This window comes from Andrographis paniculata, unplaced genomic scaffold, assembly GCF_009805555.1.
Source record: "Andrographis paniculata isolate CXL003 unplaced genomic scaffold, ASM980555v1 Contig55END, whole genome shotgun sequence".
Taxonomy (NCBI): domain Eukaryota; kingdom Viridiplantae; phylum Streptophyta; class Magnoliopsida; order Lamiales; family Acanthaceae; genus Andrographis; species Andrographis paniculata.
Genome location: NW_026137590.1, coordinates 1,857,326 through 1,875,923, shown reverse-complemented (window position 1 = coordinate 1,875,923; position 18,598 = coordinate 1,857,326). Strand labels below are relative to the sequence as shown.

Sequence of the window (18,598 nt, the reverse complement as noted above, 5' to 3'; positions counted from 1 at the left end):
TATCCAGTGTGTCGCATAGGTGCTGCACCCGTTCTAGCTGCCCAATCTAAAACGGCCGTAAAATTTTGTTTTAGATATACTCACAAAAAAAATTAAGCCCAATTAGGCCCAAAGCTATGAAGCAATTGAACTAAAATTGGGTTTGTTTGCTTGTATAAATTTTTTATTTTAAATTTTAATTTAAAGGTTTATTCTTATATTATTTCAAATCAAAATTAATATTATTTATTCAAAATAATTTTTAATAAAAATTTAGTATTTTTTTAAAAAAATATCACATCAAAAAATACTGTATAAATAAAAATTGAAATCAATATTTCATTTTAAATCAATCATATCACAACATAACAAATCCTAAATTTCATTGTTTTATTTAATTGTTCATAAATATAATTTCCATTTTATTATCAATTTATTTTTATTATTATTTTATTTATTTAAATATCATTTTATTCTTCACTTTTGACCTCTTATTAATAATATTATAAGGGTAACAAAAATATCACATCAAAATTGAAATCAACATTTTATTTTAAATCAATTTCAAATCACAACCGAATAAATCTTAAATGTCCATCGTTTTATTTAATTGTCCATAAATATTTTTTTTTCATTTATAGTAAATATAATTTCCATTTAATTATCAAATTATTTTTATTATTATTTTATTTATTTAAATATTATTTCATACTTCACTTTTGACCTATTATTATTATTATTATTTTTATGACGTCGGAACCTGCAGCCGCTACCCGAAAGTGCGCATTGGGTAAACTCTCGGCCGGACCCCTATTATTAAAATATCTCAGAGGTGTGTTCTTTTATCAATTTTTTTTCAAATTTGTATTATTCATCAATTTTTTATTTTTTATTTTTTTAAAAATATCAAATCAAATACCTATTTTTCTCTAGATCTATATCATAATTCAATAATTTTTTATGGTTAAACACATAAGCATTGGTTGAATATTCATTACATAGTCAATAAACTTACTCAACAGTTCAGCTTGTACTCATGTTTTACATGTGTTTAGTTAACAATTATTTTTTAAAAAAATTCATCATTCAACATTTATAGTTTCTTATTAGAAAAATATATATTATTTCTTTTACCAAAATATTATATTAAAAGCGTTATTATAAAAAAAAATGAAAAAAAAAAAAATGCCATGCTTTAACCAACTTCTTATACCATTCAATCACACATTTTAAAAATAAATATAGCCCATGATCCATCCTCTCGTACTACTCCCTCCGTCCCATGTAATATGGATGTATTACAGTAGACACGAGAATTTAGGTAAAGTATAATTAGTAAGTAATTAAGAAGTGTATTAGTAAAAATAATTATAGATTAAGATTAAAATAAGTAAATTGTTTAATTAAAATTAAAAAAAATTATAAAATTTAAAATTTAAAATGTTATTAAAGTGCATAATTATATTTTCAAAAATAAAAATGACAAGTTATGTGGGACGGACGAAAATAGAAAATAGAGACAAATTATGTGGGACGGATGGAGTATTATCCAACAAAAATCATTTTATAACATAATATACCACATAAAAAAATAAACGGTCCCAAAAATCTCATTCAAAATACATGTATATATATATAGATAAATATTAAAGGATATGTTTTTTTTCACCTTTTTTTATTATTTAAATAGTAACCTAAATATATTTTTTATAAAAATAAATAATATATTCTTACAAAAAAAAAAAAAAAAAGGAGATCGCAATAATTATATAGTTAAATTGAAATCAAACTAATTGTATATATATATATTTCTTGTGTTTTAATAGAATGTAAATATGGCTTTCTTTGATCATCAAACTAGCCACTAATGTATTACACATTCTCTGTATCATGTACAACAACATGGCACATAAACAAGTGTCTGTTTGGGGATTGAATTTTAAATACACTATCCATTAAACACTTATTTTTTATTTTTTATATTATACTAAAAATCAATTTTACATTCAAAATATCACATCAACACCTATTTATATCACATCATACAACTATTCAAATTCAAAATTTTTACTATTCAAATCTCAACTCAAAATCCGAACCCCGAATAAACACACCCATATTCCATTTTTATCTGTGTTTGAATTGTGCACAATGTATTCATTTTGTAATTTAGCAATTTTGGTTTTCAGACACTAATAAACTAGTTTTATGTTTCACCAAAATTTACAATTGTACCATTACTTTTGAGGGTATTCTTACAATTTTAAACATTACATGTTACATATCAATATTGTGTTGATTTGACCAAATTAGCAGCTAATTTGAAGCAATTATCATTTTATTACAAAATTGATAGCATATTATAGGTTAAATAAAAATGTGTTGTGTCGATTATATATTGCACTGAAATTAACATATATTGTGCTATATGAAATTATATAATATGGTATACTATAAATTGTATTAACATTGATGTGTTGTATAATTTGTTTATTGTGTTGTTATTCTTAAATCAAATATATTATGCTAAATGTAATTATATAATATAAAGGTCATGGGTTCGAACCTCCAACCTTTCTAAATTTACTTTCGAGCGCACTTGAAAAATAGCTAAGACATATTTCCACATCGTAATGAGTGTTAGTGAATGATATTGTTAAAAAAAATTGTTTGATATAGTTTTCACGCATATAAAATAAAAAAATTAAACAAAAAAAAATATAAAAAATGACAATTTATAGAAAAAATAAAATAATAAAATATAAATATATTAGATTACTAATTTATATATTTTTTAAGTAAAGATATCTATATATAATATTTTTATTTATTATAAATATTTATAAAATTAAATAAAAATTGTATAATAATTAAATTTAAATATGATAATTCCGCAGCACAGCACAGGTTTAAGCGCTAGTGTATATATATATATATATATCACACACAATTCCTATCCTCTCCACAACCCACATATCTATTTCCTGTACCATTTCAACTTACAAACAAGTGAATTATCAGTAAAACATCCAAACATTCAACCAAAAACACATGATATATATATAACATGAAGATAACAAAATGCAAAAAAAAAAAAAAAAAAAAAAATTCAATCTTTATGATGGCCAATTTCTATACCAACCAGCCCAAGCAGAAACCAAACCACATATCCCAAGTGTAATTGCATGGCAACAAAAGGGGTTAGGCTCAATCTCAGCCAATGCAATTATCAAATCAGCCAAATTGGCAGCCATAGCCATCACTCTCATAACTCTATCCACCCTTATCTTCTTCAACTTCAACCTCCCCTCATCATCTATCCCTTCTCCCCCAACAATCCTTCTTTCTTCCCTAACCCCTTCCCTAATCACAATCCAATCGATCGCGACGAAAAAAACATACCCGAACGCCTCGCCGAACGCTGATATGAAGCTCATCGTCTTGGCGAGTTTGGCGTCGAGAACGCCGATTCTTGCGAGCCAGAGGAAGTGGTCGAAAAAGAAGTAGACCATTTCTCCGGCGTTGGAGAGCACGGCGAGGGCGGGAAACGGGCCGGGAGATCTCCTCAGGGCGTTGAAGCCCGTGAGGAAGCGGCCGGAGCGGAAGGCCTTGCGGCTGATGCCGGAGGCGAGCTCCCAGTTCTTGGCGCGCGCGGCGGCGGCAGGGTGGGTGGTTTGGACATGCCAGTGGAGGAGTTTGGAGACATATTGGAAGGTCTTGACAAGCTTGTCTATGCCATCTCTTTTGGCCAAGAAGATCACTAGTTTGTCTACTGTGTCATTCATGGTTTTTTTGTTCTATATTTTAGGTTTAGGGGAAATGGGAAGTGTGGAGGGAGTGAGATATGGTGGGCTTATTGAAGGGGAAATGAGCATAGGAAAGTTTGGATAAATTGGTGTGTGGTTGGATTGTTTTTTTGGTTAGAAATTGTTTTGGGTTTTGTCACAATAGGGAGAAATTTTGAGAGCCACCAAATTCTAATGGAAGGTCATGGATTTTATTTATTTATTTACTTTATTTTATTATTATTTATGATGTAAAAACCATAAACTCTCTTATCAAGTTCTATAAAAACCATTGGTTCTGTTCGTCATATCGAGCCTAATTTGTAGGTTATTAAATTCAGCCGACAGTTTACCCCGAATAAAGAATAACAATTGTAAATTTTCACGTTATAATAATAAAAAAAAAAAAGTTTTATAAAAATTATACTAGACAAATCATATGTAATAGACTCCGCTCAAAAAATGTCTGCGGATTTGAACCGATGATCTTGCAGTCACCATTCACCAGCTACTCTACTACACTAACTGCAAACTATATCTATTGAAAAACTACAAGGATATAAATAGCGTTTGAACTCAGCTACTCTACTACACTAACTACAAACTATATCAATTGAAAAACTACAAGGGTATAAATAGCGTTTGAACTCATGATATGCCGTCATAGCCACAAGTTAACAAAAAAAAATTTTACATTAATAAATATCGACAAAATTTGAACCAATAACCTTGCAGTGATTAGCCATCCCACTAACTTGACCACCCATACAATCCAAATTATTGTGGGCGGCGGTCACGTTGATGATTTTTCCAAACAATACCGATAAAAATTTCAGATAGCACATGCTCTGTGAAATAAGACCATATGTTACATTTAAAATGTGTGCTTTCTGAACTCTTGAATCGATGCATATGATATATTTTTGTCTTTTATATTATATTAATATAAATGATACTTTCTCCAGGTGTAAAAGTATTTCTAAAAGACCAAAATACTTCTGCTTTATGTAATTATTGTGCAAAAATAAAGATATTTTTGTTAAAAAAAAAAAAAAGTGGAAAACTAATTATCAAAAATAAAAATAAAACTATTATTTCGAAACAAAAAAAAAAAAAAATAGCAAAATAAAAATATTTTTTTGAGACATAAGAAATACAATATCTAAACTGCTATTTGGACCGAACCGCATTTTGTGTAAAGTGCGGTGGATGATAGAGTTCATTCTAGAGTTTTCGTTGTCTTTTATGAGTAATGTAAATTAACATTTACTCTGTTGTATACCATTTTTTCGTACGAAAGTAAAATACAAATTTATTTGTGGGTCTAATTCGATCTTTACAGATATCTCAATCTATTTTCTTACATAGTGAAAACTTAAAAGAAGTTACCAGTGTATGGTTCTTTTTCCTTCTCTCTTTAACATCACCATATAGAAGATTCAATGAAAGATTACAATGCAATCTACATTTGCAAAATAATAATAATAATAATAATAATAATAATAATAATAATCTATAACAATCTATTCATCATTTTCTATTTTAAAAAATAAAAATAAATTCAAAATAATCTAAAAAATGACTGGGAGGCTCATCTCATGTCATAAAACGAAACTTAAAAAGCTCGTAAATGAAAGACATACCATTTGGGAATTCCTACAGCATAGTCAATGAAATTTAGACAATGGGTAGCCATAAAATTCAGGAAATTCAAAGTAACACAAGTAAAACAGCCTTTCCACGTATCGATTCAAAAAATCTCGACTATATGCAGGAGGAATAATATCTCAATAATGAATCTGTCAGACATTCTAAGTATAGGCAGAATCGCGAGAATGTATTGCACGTTCAAGAAACATATAATCGAAACACTATAAGTAATTATCAGATAGTGCAGAGTTTGGAGCTTACCCGAATGAGGGAGATTGCCTGTTTCGATATTGTATGAACTGCATGTTGCGCAATCACAGTTGAATAGAACTCCTTAAAGACTTAACCAGAGAATAAAAAATGGCTCCTATTCGAGCCTCAGACCTCTCATCTTACAGACAAGATTAGCTGTTGGCAGATCAAGCTGATTTTCGGAATCTGATTTTACAAGATCCTTGAGCTGATCCAATGGCGATGAAAAACATGTTTGGAATGTGGAAAGAACCTGCGGGGTGGGCATTGATAAAGCCGAGAGCACATTGCTCAAGTATTCAATGTCGACAGATAACTGCTGAGCACCACGATCTGTTATCTTCTGGATTCCGCGAAGCTGCTCGATATAAAGAGCAGTTGCTCCCTCAGCAACCTACAAATAACATAATACCATTAAACTAACCTCTACAACGACATTAGCAAAGTTTACATAAATGTATATACTCTAATTAGAGCTGACAACGGATCGATTTTCGGTTGAATACTGTAAACGAGTTAAATAACTCAACCCTAACCCGACTCGTTTATTAGCGTGTCGGATTCGTATTGTCTCGTATACATAATTAAGTCAAATTCTTGATTTAAATTAAATTATTTGTCCATGTTGACGTGTTATATTAATTTTGTTAATTCTAGTATAATGTGAATAATGAATTAAGTTCAATTATTTAAAATTCAATTTAGTTTAAACTAATGGGCTAATTATTAAATTAGAATTATTTTACATATATAACATATATAAATTGATATTAATATATTATAATCGGATTGTCGAATCGGATTCGAGTTGAGAGCATCAACCCTAACCCGACCCGTCAACCCGTATACATAGTCTGGTTGATATCTTTAACCCAAACCCAATTATCTTGTATCGGGTTCGTGTTGTGTCAGTTTTTGTCAGCTCTATCTCTGATGCATTGTGTTAAACTTAATTAAATTGGTGCATATCTTTGCAGCTAAAACAGTTGAGATTCGGGGGTTACCTTGAACATCCATTCGGTTGCAAAGAACTGTGCCTCTTCCGCATTGGCCTCGATGTTGGAAATGCCCTCAGCAAGGGGCTCCAGTTGTTGGGGTAAAGTGAGAAGATATTCACCGACATTGGTCACGTACGATTGAGGGTAAGCACTAAAGCTTGGGACGGGGAAGGCACTTGGCTCTTCGATAGAATTCCATACGGGCAGACGGGACAAATCATTGAAGTGCTGCCTCACTTTCAATATGAGCACATCATAAACTAGTTCATTGACTGAATCCGCAAAAGCTGCAACTCTTTGAGAAGTGAGAGGAAGGGCATGAAATCGGGGATCTTTTGACTGCAAGAAATGAAGAGGGCTGTTGTGAGAAAATAAATAAATAAATAAATAAAAATCGAACAGATTTGTGTAATCTGGCCTACCTGCTCCAAGAGGTTAAAAAGTTTTCGAGCCTTTTCAGGGGCATCAAAAAGGCGGAGAGCGGCGACATCCAGGGAAGCTTTTCCGGCGGTAGGCAGCCTCCCGCTCTCATTGTCATCCACATGAAATTGTTTCTGATTGAGACTCGAACTGTAAAGAGACGAAGATAAATTTGTGCTCAAGCGAGCAAGAGTAGACCTTAAGGAAGCTTCGAAAACTGATGTTCGGCTTGTCAAGCCCTCTGACACTGTAAGTATCTGTAAAGCACCCTGCACGAACGACCATTCTTCCTCATTTGACATGAAATCACCTCTCCGAGAATGCGAAGCTGATTCCTTCCTGTCTGATCCTGTTTCCCTCTTTGATCCAACGCTGTCTGCTGCCACATCCACTCCGCATACAGTTCTCAGAGATTTCAGGATTCCCTGAAGATTGGAGATGTATTGTAATGCAACATCGTCGAGAGCAAGGATCAGCTCATCTGCCTCAGAACCACCAGTAAAGCTAATGCATCTCTCTGTAGCAGATTCGAGCAGTAGAATGACTTGTGGGATGGACTCTTCCATTCTTCGAACTGTTTCACTGAGCTCAACTCCCTGGACACCAATAATTCTAGTACTAACACCTCTAAGGTCAAGACCAGCAATACCCGCAGATAGGACGCCACGCTCCATTTGCCCATATCTAGGAAGGAAATGACACACGAAATTATTTTCACATGACTGGATTAATAAGGAAAATACTAGCTTGTGTGCGTATAAAAGATGCATAATGTGAAGAACATAGTCTTGTTAGAGACCTTATTTAACTAGAAAGCTTCAACTAAAAGGTCTTTGGCATATCATTGCATCTTTTGTCAAATAAATATTCAACACCCACAACGGAAACTGCCAAAAAAACGGCTCATTTATGAACCTAGTTAAAAGGTTTTGACGTGGGGTTCAAAGAGTTATAAATCATCAGTATTATATAATGTTTAAGCTACAATCAGAATTGTGTATTCAATCACTATCGGCCACATTGACTGGAAATATTTTTGCAATTGCAACAGAAGTGTGCTTACCTTTGTTTAAATGTCTCGTATGGAAGGTATACTGCCTTGAGTGTGTCCAACAAAACATGAAGATCTGAATCTGAAAACAAATGCTGAATATTCCTAGCAAAACTCCCTGTTACGCTGTGAATTTCCATCAGAGCCTCTAAATGTTTGGCCTGAATTTGGACTCCCTTAGGCAAATCCCCCGATAATATGTCCAATATACCTGAAACCAAGAGCGAAATGAACTCTAGCCCATTCTGGCTTATAACATATCAATGGTTTTCTTTATGGAGACTATAAAAATGTGTCATTAGTTTTCTTCTTGTTTTCAGTTTTGTTTTCTTTTCCAAGGATTACTAATGATTGGAGAAAATTAATTATAATCCTTCATGCATATATATTTATATATAACACGATGCAAGGTTTCTCAATCCTTAAAAGGAGAAAAGATCTGAAGCTACTCAGTAGTTCAAAAGATATCTGAAAGGAAGAATGGGATAACCTTTGGCCAGTGCTTTGGTCTCCGGAATAACATCACCAGTTGCAAGATTTAAACGGGACACAAAACTTGAACCGATAGACAACATTGTCTCAACTAACAATTTGGGAACAAGAGTTTTGTAATCTTCAGGAAAAGCAAGTATACACCTGCACAAGAAAGTTTACAAAGATGAGTGGATAATCTATAGCAGCAGATAGTTGTGCCATGTTGATGGTCTAACAAAATTCAATCTTTTTTTACTTAAAAAAAAAAACTAAAAAAACATTCTCCTTTTTAATAATCTAAATAAAGCAACACATGATATCCATCATATAAACCTTGGTGCGGGTTATCCAGGATAAGTTATTCCACATGCAAAGAAAATCAGGAATGCCAAAAACAACAAGGAAAATGATTCACAAACCTAAATGTTGCATGCTCCGAAAGTCATTATTAAGTTTTTCAATTGCTTAATATATTCCAGGTTTTAAATTACAAAGAAATATGCAACCGTGCTATAGAGAAATTCTGGATGAACTGATAGAAAAATAGTGTATATGACAACATGAGTGGGATCAAGGGAACAACAATACTGATATATTGAAGGAAAAAACATATATATACATATTGATGCAAAAAGTACCATTTCCATTCTTGCTCAAGATAAAGCAGGAGCTCATCATAGAAACTTGGTAACCACCGTGGGAATGACAACTCTGGAGGATTTGATTGTGACTCAAAGCTACTCGAGTTCTTTTCTGCTTCATGCTTCTCATTGGCAATTTTATTATATTGTTGCTTCAAATCAAAATCATCCCATAGCTTCTTTATGGATTTGATGTGGACTTTCGTGTAGTAACTCTCTAAAGACTTGTATCTCCCAATTCTAATAAGAATTTCCCGCATTTCTTGAGCAACATTTACCTATAAGAAACAGAAAACATTCCATTACCCCCGAACAGTCAGTAAACAAAAGCATTGGTAAATCATCAAAGAGGGTTAAGCAAACTACCTTTTTGTTGTTCAATGCATCTGTTAATCGAGGCTGTACCATTGAATCGAGTCTATCTTCTAGAACTTCGAGTTGCTTCCTTATATTAGCGAATTCAGCAACCTGATAATCATAAAATGATGAATCACAATATTTAGCCAATTTGCAGTGACAAATTGATACCTATTGACCACTAGTTCAGAAAAAAAAAAAAAAAAAAAAAAAAAAATTACACCTCCCCAACAGCAGTCAGACAGTGTCTCATATTTGCAAGTGTATCTGCAGCCCGTGGAAGATCCCCACTAGCAAAGACATCCTCCACGGTAGAGCTTAGCTGTGTCAAACCGGCTGCATCCTGATCCAAATCGGAAGCGAATTTCACCAACCAAACACAAAACTAGAGAAGTAACATGCAAGACAACTACATCACAACTGAAAAGAATCTTCTCCCTCAGTCATAGCCAAATGTATACATTTGCTTCTTTTTTTTTTGGAGTAGTAGTAGAGCAGATTAAGAAATAATATTATTTTATTGACAAATGAAGTGTGTAAGAATATTTGATAGATTTTGGCCTTTGTATTTTCTATATAAAATAATATGTTTGTAACTTATATAAAGATTAAAAGTATTTTGGTATTAGTGAGAGAACACTTCTATTATAATAGGAAATGTATACACTTGTGTGTGACAAACGAAAATAACAAAATATATACTTTTGGGTGGGATGTATACAACCTGCAATGTTTCATATGCAGCTTCCATCCTTCGCTTGACCGTATCGACTTCGGCAAGGGTTGCAATCGACTCTGCAGAAGATCCCTCAGCCTGCAGAACACGTGGTATAGACAAAAAATATCATCAATATGACCATCTTCATTTATATAACCTCACAACTGTGCTCTAATCCTTTGTATGAAGACATTAAAAACTTTCTTAGAACACATAACAAATCCCAGATAATCAAAAAACTATATATGCTGTTTGCATACAGGCAAATTCTTGAATTGACTGCCTTTCATGGTTTTACTATTACACTGCACAAGCCTCTAAATCTTCATATGTAAAATTAAAAATTTTGTAAATTATTTCTCAATTCACTAACTTCAAATAATCAAACTCATTCCAAATTTCAGAAAACAGTATCGAATTCTGGATCAATACAGGAAGAAAGTATACTATCCAACAATGTGAATATCGTATTCAAATCTAAATAACTGAACTGTGTAGCAATTCAGAAACATTCTTCCTTTTGTTTCAATTAAGCAAAGACTAGCAAAATTACTGAACTACAATCGGAAGGATCTACCATTAATTGGAGCTAAAATAAACGGAAATCCATTGCTCATTGGTAATGCATCAAATCACAGGTAGATAAAGACCGAATCGGAATACCTTTTTGAGGAATTGCAGGATGCTGGCGACAGAGGAGCGGAGAGAAAACGCGTCGTCTCGAAGACGGAGAACATCTCGAGAGGCGCGGGGGACGCGGAGGAGTGCGGCGGAGCTCTGCTCTTCGAGGGAAGCGGCGATCTCCTCCGACATCATCTGCAGCTTCATTTCCAGATCCACGAGGTGCTTCTCTACGGGTTCCTGCGGGTGCCTCTGCTGTACCGCGGTGTTTATCCATTTCTTTGGGTCGAATTTCTCCTCCGAGAAGGAGCTCAGATCCACCATCATCTTCGGTTTTCCGACGGATCAAGTCGACACTTGACAGCGGCGTTGTGGCAGCAGACGAAGTTTTGCAACTGAAAACGCTAACGATTCTGAGAAAACAATAGTATGTGTTTACGATTTCATATTTCAATCCTTTTTATTTAATATTTATAATCTCTAATTCTTAACACAATTTCATATTCATTTTCAAATACAAAATTTTTTTTTTTATTTTCTATTTAAATATTTTTTTCTTTATCACTCTCTATCTATCAATCTAAAGTGCTAAAATACCTTTATTTACTTCGTGTCATCTCTGTTCTTAATTTTATAGTTAAATTATAATTTTACTTTTTTGTTTTTTTTACGGCAGACAAAATGGAATCAGACAATTTTGTCTGGGATGGTCCGGTGGTGTGGATGTTGGACGTATGACCATAACTTGCCCGTAGTGTCTAGTCTGCAGGATATTAAGTTTAGCCGAAGGTTTATCCAATGCGTATTTTCGAATAGCGGTTGCGAATTCTCACGTCATAAAAAAAACAAAACAATGCTACAAAAGATGAAACAACTAAGATGGCCATATATAATGAAAATTTCTTTCCTTCAATCCAAAGTATGTAAATTTTGAATTATATAAATATTTAGATTTATAAAATTTCACAATGTTTGATTTCTTAACATATTGTTTGATTTATATCATATTCTTGCCTGGTCGGGAGCATATGTTTGGGCTATAAATATCGTACTACTTTGGTTGTAAATATTTAAGTTAAAAATTTAATGTATCATATTTTAATAATTTAGAATGATTCTTATTTCAAAATATATCATACACAATTTATGTTATTGATTTATTTAATTAAAAAAATTATAATAATAATTTTAATACAATACCTAAAAAAATGTCTCGATCATTATGAACCATGAGATTAAAAAATTAAGCAATCTAATAGAAAAATTTAATCCAGCATGGTGCTGAACTTAATACATGCTCCGATCACTATGAACCATAATGCTATAAAATAAAGCAATCTAGTAGTGAAAATTGATTCACCATGTTACTGAACTTGAAACATGCAGCGAGGCACCCACAACTAAAGAGACAAATAACTAATTTATTTGCATCAAATATACTATACATTATTACAAAACTACAAATCAAATAACTATGCAAACAAACAAATTAATAATCAAACACAACTAAAGAGGCAAAGAACTAATTTATTTGCATCAAATATACTATAAATTATCACAAAACTACAAATCAAATAACTATGCAAACAAAAAAAAAATAAATCACAAATCTTACAAACCAAATTGAACTTAAAAGGCAGTAGTAGTAGAATGGTACCTCTATTTAGTGCATAAGAGTGGGCAGCAACAGAAGTTCCAGTATCTCTTCCAGCTTTGACTCAATGGATGGCTCTTTTTCTTCATCCACACCATCTACCAATCTCAACTCATTATCCGTTACGCCACCACCGCCGCCGCCGCCGCCGTTGATGTCCTCAAGCATCTCCACCACCCGAGACATCCCAGGCCGGCGCTGCGGATTGCTGTCGAGGCAATCCATTGCTATTTGCAGAAGTTGTATCATTTCTACCTTCTCCTCCTCATTTTGATACCATAAAAAATCTCTATTGACGACTTCATTGATCCATTCGCCGTCACGAGCAAGAGACAAAAGCCATGTAAGAAGTGGGAAACCCAAGTTTTCCTTCTTAAGAGTTTCCACCATTGGTAAACCTGATAAGAGTTCGACCAGAAGAACCCCAAAGCTGTAGATGTCAGACGCCTGGGACAGATTCCCGGTGTTGGTGCCTTCTGGGGCGTGGACTGCCCAATGCCTAGTGGACAGGTTTATAGGATCAAAAAGTTTAGGATATCCGGCATCGGCCACAATAGCTTTGTAAGTGAAGAAGATGTTGGAAGATTTAATATTTCCATGTACGAGCTTCCCATCATCTTCTGCGTGGATGTGAGCGATCCCTGTTGCTGTATCCGTCGCAATTTTGAGTCGAGTCTTCCAGTCTATGGTAGCACTTCTATATGACTCTGTAGAGTAGCAAAAAATGCATTCAAATGTATCAATAATGCAGAATTCGACAAGCTTGTTGCAAGAAATTTGATGTTCTTTTCACATATTTATGTATGCTCCTATCATTAGATGTTCGAATTCACAAATCAATATCAAACCAGAGTAGGACACAGGAAAACTAAAGAAAACTTGATCGAATTATCTCACAAACAAAGGAAGGAAACATCAAAGTGACCAAATTCCACTATTCATCAATTCTTTTTCCACCAAAACCATCAAATCAAAAACTTATTTTTCATTTTTTATATTATACTAAAAATCAATTTTAATTCAAAATATTGTATCAACTCCTATTTATATCACATCATACAACTAAGTCCAATTCAAAATTTTTACTATTCAAATTTCAACTCAAAATTCAAAGCCCCAAGCAAACACACCCTTAGGAACCTTATTCCAATTATCTGACAAAGAACAAGGAAACATCGAGCGACCAGCCAAGTCGAACCAAATTTAAAACTTGTTTGCTAAGAAGATTTCTATGTACCGTGTAGCAAGGAAGACACACTGGTGTCGTCGTAGTACTGATAAATTACGAGCTTTTCCTCACTCGAATAGTAATACGCCACTACGTCCGCAATGTTTTTATGATTCATTCTTCCAAAGACCTCCATGTGCTCCTGAAAAGCCTCGAATGTAACAGGCATGACCTTCAACCTCTTCACAACAACTATGCTTTCATCGTTTATTTTCGCTTTGTAAGCAGTCCCAAATGTTCCTTTCCCAAGAACCTCAGCAGAAGCTCTTAACAATTCGTCAAGATCAAATCTGGGATGAAAATCCATCAGAAATATGAGGTCATTACCCGGAGGAGCACGGCTTATTGAGTTAGTTTCAATGATAACCTCCAACATCTTCACAACTTCAGACATTTTAGGTCTCTTCTTTATCGATTTTGTGGCACATTTCATTCCTATTTGCAACAGCTCAATCATATCATTCTTTATGGCAGGATTCTGCAATAGATATGAATCGAAAATTTTGGAGGTCCTTCCAGAACTAACCAGCTTGACAAGGTCAATAGCCTCGGGACCACCGGGGACATGCATTGCCGGCTTTCTTGTTAGAAGCTCAAGTAGCAGAATCCCAAAGCTATAGACATCTGATTCTTGTGAAACATCTCTACTGTTCTTGATTTCTGGCGCATAGCACCGTGCACTTGGCATGAACATCGTTTCTATCATGTTTGCCAAGCCTAGGTCTGACACACAGCAATATACCTGTGGACTAAGAAATACATTCGACGATTTAATGTTTCCATGGACAAGCTTCCCGCCATTTTTCTTGTGTATTGCTGCAATAGCCCTTGCTGCACCAATTGCAATTTGTTGCCTCGTTTTCCAGCTCACTTCAGAATAATGAACGCCGGTTTTTCCTGCAAGCAAGATAAAATGCAAGATTGTTCATATTCCTATACTACGAAGCATCTCAGGAAAGAACACGAATTAGGTATAGCATTTGCCACAATGCATTTGCAATCAGAGGGGAAATACAAGCTACTAACTTACAGCGCATCGAAAAAGGGCACCTTAAATCCACACCACAGAACAATACCAAAATGTTAATTATATGTAAATTCGTATAAACACAAGCTACTGACTAACAGGGCATCAAAAAAGGGCAACAACAAAAATGCTATTAATTATTTAACCTCACCATGGAACAATCCCAGAATGTTAATTATATGTAAATTCGTAAAAATACAAGCTACTAACTAACAGGGCATCGAAAAAGGGCACCAACAACAAAAAAAATGCTATTATTCCATGGAACAATCCCATAATGTTAATTATATGTTAATCCATATAAATACAACCTATTGACTAACAGGGCATCGAAAAAGGGCACCAACAAAAATGCTATTATTTAACCCCATACCATAGAACAATCCCGGAATGTTAATTATACGTAACATCATGTGTGAAGATTGTAAGCCGGCGAACATATAGAGCTAAACTAATTCACAATCAGCAAACAATTTGTAAAGAAACTGAGAGAAACAAAGAGTAAAATACAGACAGATCATGCATACTAAATAAGATATCTTATATCCATTTTCAATCATCGAAGAAATATCCATTAAAAGTAGAGGTAGAGATACCGTGCAATAGAGCATACACACTCCCCTCTCTGTAATAATCATACAGCAATATCCTTTCATCGCCATAGGCATAGTAACCTCGTAACGGTGCAACGTTTCCCTGCCTGACATTTGCAATAACATTTACATAGCGCTTGAAATCCAATTCAGACATATCACCCAAATTCAGCCTCTTCAGCACAATTCTCACACCGTTGCCCATCATGGCAGAATATGAACTACCAAAAGTACCTTTACCCAGTAGCTCAACAGAAGCTGTAGACAAATCTTTCAGATCAAATGTAGGGCTGAAATCGGATAGGAGCACGAGCTTCGGCGGCTGTTCCAGCCACCCCCAATCCCGTCGAGAACTCGAACTGTAATCGGATGCTTCTGAGAGGATGCTAGGGCTTCTGGAAGCAGCATGAAATAGCTCCCAAAGTTGCTGTTTCTTCACAGCAGCTGCAACCAGTCTCTCCCAATTGTCATAGATTGCAGACATGTTTAAAAAATTCGCATCTAATCGAATGATTGATCGGATTCTTCGCCTGCATCCTTAAATTCTATACGCCGAAGTGAAATCGTAATATAATAATACCAGTTGACATTGACTTGGTCTGAAATTTTGTCGTCTTTTTGCATAAAACAACAGCAAACAATTATCCAGTTGAACTTGGCGAAATTTCCGAGAGAATTGAAGGATGAAAGATGGTGATGTGTTAGACAGAATTGACGCCAATTGCATTCCTGCCATTGCAAATCCGCGGATCTTCGATGGGAACCGAGTAAATGTGCACAACGAAGTGGGAAGAAAACTTCGTACCGATACACGCGCTTCCTCCTCTTCCATTGATCTCCAAATTCACACCTCCAGCCAAAAAACAAAAACCTCCAGGCTCCAGTACAAGATAGTCCGAGGAATTTGTAGTGCTGTCGTTAATTTGAAAGGTAGGAGATCAAATGCTCTGAAATAATACATATGATAAAATATGTTAATTTATATTATTAAATTTAATATAATTATAAATAATTAAATTTTAGTTGTTAGGATGTATGCTGAATTTATATTCGACCATGCTGAATTTTAAAATATAATTATTCTTAGGTCCGTTTGATAATTAGTTGATATTTTTTTAGTTGTTAGCTGATTAAATTAGCGGTTAACTGATTTATACATAAAATAATTATTAAAGATATTGATATATTATTTTTAAAATATTTAATGTTGTTCATTTTGATTTAAAATTTATAAGAATTTTTTTATTAATTATTAAAAATTATAAAAATATTATAAAATAATTATTTTTATTTTATTATTTAGATTTGAGAAAATTATTTTTATTAAAAAATAATAATTTTTTATTGAAATTATGTAAAATATAAAATGATAAATCTTTAGTATATATATTTTTATTATGTTAATTATTATTTTAATATATATAAATAAATTAATAATTTTTATTTTTTCTATTTTTTTTAGTTTTAAAATTTTATATATTTTATAAATAAAATAATTTATATCTAATAATTAATAATAATTATTATTTTAAATTTACAAAAATAAAAATATAATTTAATAAATTAAATATATTAAAAATAATTAATAAATACTGCTATAAAAATATAAATATATGTAAAAAAAATAAATAATTAAGTTTTAAGGGTAAATAAGGAATAATCAAAATTAAAATGAAAAAAAATTTTCAAATCAAATCGTTGTAGATGAGTTTTTTAAAAATTAGCTTTTTAGGTCCAAAAAGTTCTTTAAAAAATCTAATTTACCTAACACCTAAATTTTGACCGGTCAAACAGCTAAAACATTGTTCAATAAGCTAAAAGCTCTTCAAAACGATTTTCCCAAACACCCCCTAAACCCTAAACCGCCGAACCCAATTGAACCCAATTGAATTATAAGGTAATTGTGCAAATTCGATTTGGATACAAATATTTCATATTTAATAATTGGTCGATTTGAATTTTTAATATTTTTTCAGTTTAGCTAATCAAACAGAATATATTTATATTATCATATTTTATATTAATAATTATATTAGGTTCGATTTTGATTCCAATATTTGAAATATTTGTAAATATTTTTATTTAATTAGAATTTTAATTTTTTCTAATATGTATATTTTTTAATTTAGGTTCGATTTGATTATTTGTAAATATTTTCGATTCGAATACAATTTGCGATTTCAAATATTTGTTCAATTCGGATATCAAATAACTACATATCTGCAATATCCGAACTGTGTCCACCCGTAAGTATTCCCTCTTGCGAACGGTTTTTCTTTTTTTTATTATTATTTTTAATAAATATGATAGTGTTATATTTCTTCGGTCCAATCTTAATTTATATATATTTTTTATTATTTTATAATAATTCATGAATTTCTATTTTTTTAATAAAACTATTAAATTAAAATATATTTAATAAATATAAATTAATTAACTACTTAACATATAATATTACATATAGTACTCATTCAAAACTAAACGTTTCTTTTTTGCAATATAATTTTCACAAATTTAAGATATTCTAATTATTTTTAATCATATATACTAAATTTATTTTAAAATTACTATTATTATTAATTATATACAAAATAGTAAAATAATATAACATCTCACTGTTATTAACTAATTAAATATTATTATCTAAATATTGTGAAGGTTAATTGACATAGGACAGAGAAAGTATAATAAGTAAATTAGTAAAAATATAAAAATTTACTTTATTACAAAAAGATATAAAAATAAAAAAAATTAAATAAATACAAAATTAGAAATTTAATAAATTAAAATTTATATTTTTTTTATATATATTTAAGATGAATAAATTTATTAAAAAAGTTATCTATAATGAAATGGACAAAAACAATTAATCATATGTGGGTATTATATTATGTATACATTTATAAAGATAAGACAACTTACAATAAACTATAAATAATCAAAGATAGTATTAGCTTCAAACCCTGGATGCCTAGTCACACCTGTTATACATGATTCGCTTAGTATGACTTATTTTTGTCGGACTAGTGCGCATGATATTAATTCAATTGAAGTTTATCTAATGTGCAATTTCGGATAACGGTTGCGAATTCTCACGTCATTAAAAAAAAATAAGACTCCCTCCGTCCCATATATTTTGGTCATATTACT

At 32.2% G+C, this 18,598-nt stretch overlaps 3 protein-coding genes across 3 annotated transcripts; all 3 read right to left on the bottom strand.

Annotated features, from left to right (window-relative positions):
- Positions 1-2,941: 2,941 nt before the first annotated feature.
- LOC127256352 (peroxisomal membrane protein 11-4) lies at positions 2,942-3,934 on the bottom strand. Its single transcript, XM_051282327.1, has one exon. It carries the CDS (start codon positions 3,762-3,764, stop codon positions 3,096-3,098), a length of 669 nt encoding a protein of 222 aa, XP_051138284.1. The 5' UTR covers positions 3,765-3,934; the 3' UTR covers positions 2,942-3,095.
- A 1,648-nt stretch (positions 3,935-5,582) lies between these two features.
- Positions 5,583-11,382, bottom strand: LOC127256423 (conserved oligomeric Golgi complex subunit 7). Its single transcript, XM_051282430.1, has 10 exons — positions 10,989-11,382; positions 10,332-10,421; positions 9,831-9,950; positions 9,617-9,718; positions 9,248-9,528; positions 8,626-8,771; positions 8,148-8,346; positions 7,087-7,768; positions 6,671-7,003; positions 5,583-6,060 (listed from the first exon to the last, which is right to left on the bottom strand). Exons 1-10 carry the CDS (start codon positions 11,271-11,273, stop codon positions 5,782-5,784), a joined length of 2,517 nt encoding a protein of 838 aa, XP_051138387.1. The 5' UTR covers positions 11,274-11,382; the 3' UTR covers positions 5,583-5,781.
- Positions 11,383-12,340: 958 nt separating this feature from the next.
- On the bottom strand, positions 12,341-16,373 carry LOC127256496 (putative cysteine-rich receptor-like protein kinase 23). Its single transcript, XM_051282533.1, has 3 exons — positions 15,452-16,373; positions 13,838-14,725; positions 12,341-13,307 (listed from the first exon to the last, which is right to left on the bottom strand). Exons 1-3 carry the CDS (start codon positions 15,930-15,932, stop codon positions 12,610-12,612), a joined length of 2,067 nt encoding a protein of 688 aa, XP_051138490.1. The 5' UTR covers positions 15,933-16,373; the 3' UTR covers positions 12,341-12,609.
- Between the last annotated feature and the right edge of the window lie 2,225 nt (positions 16,374-18,598).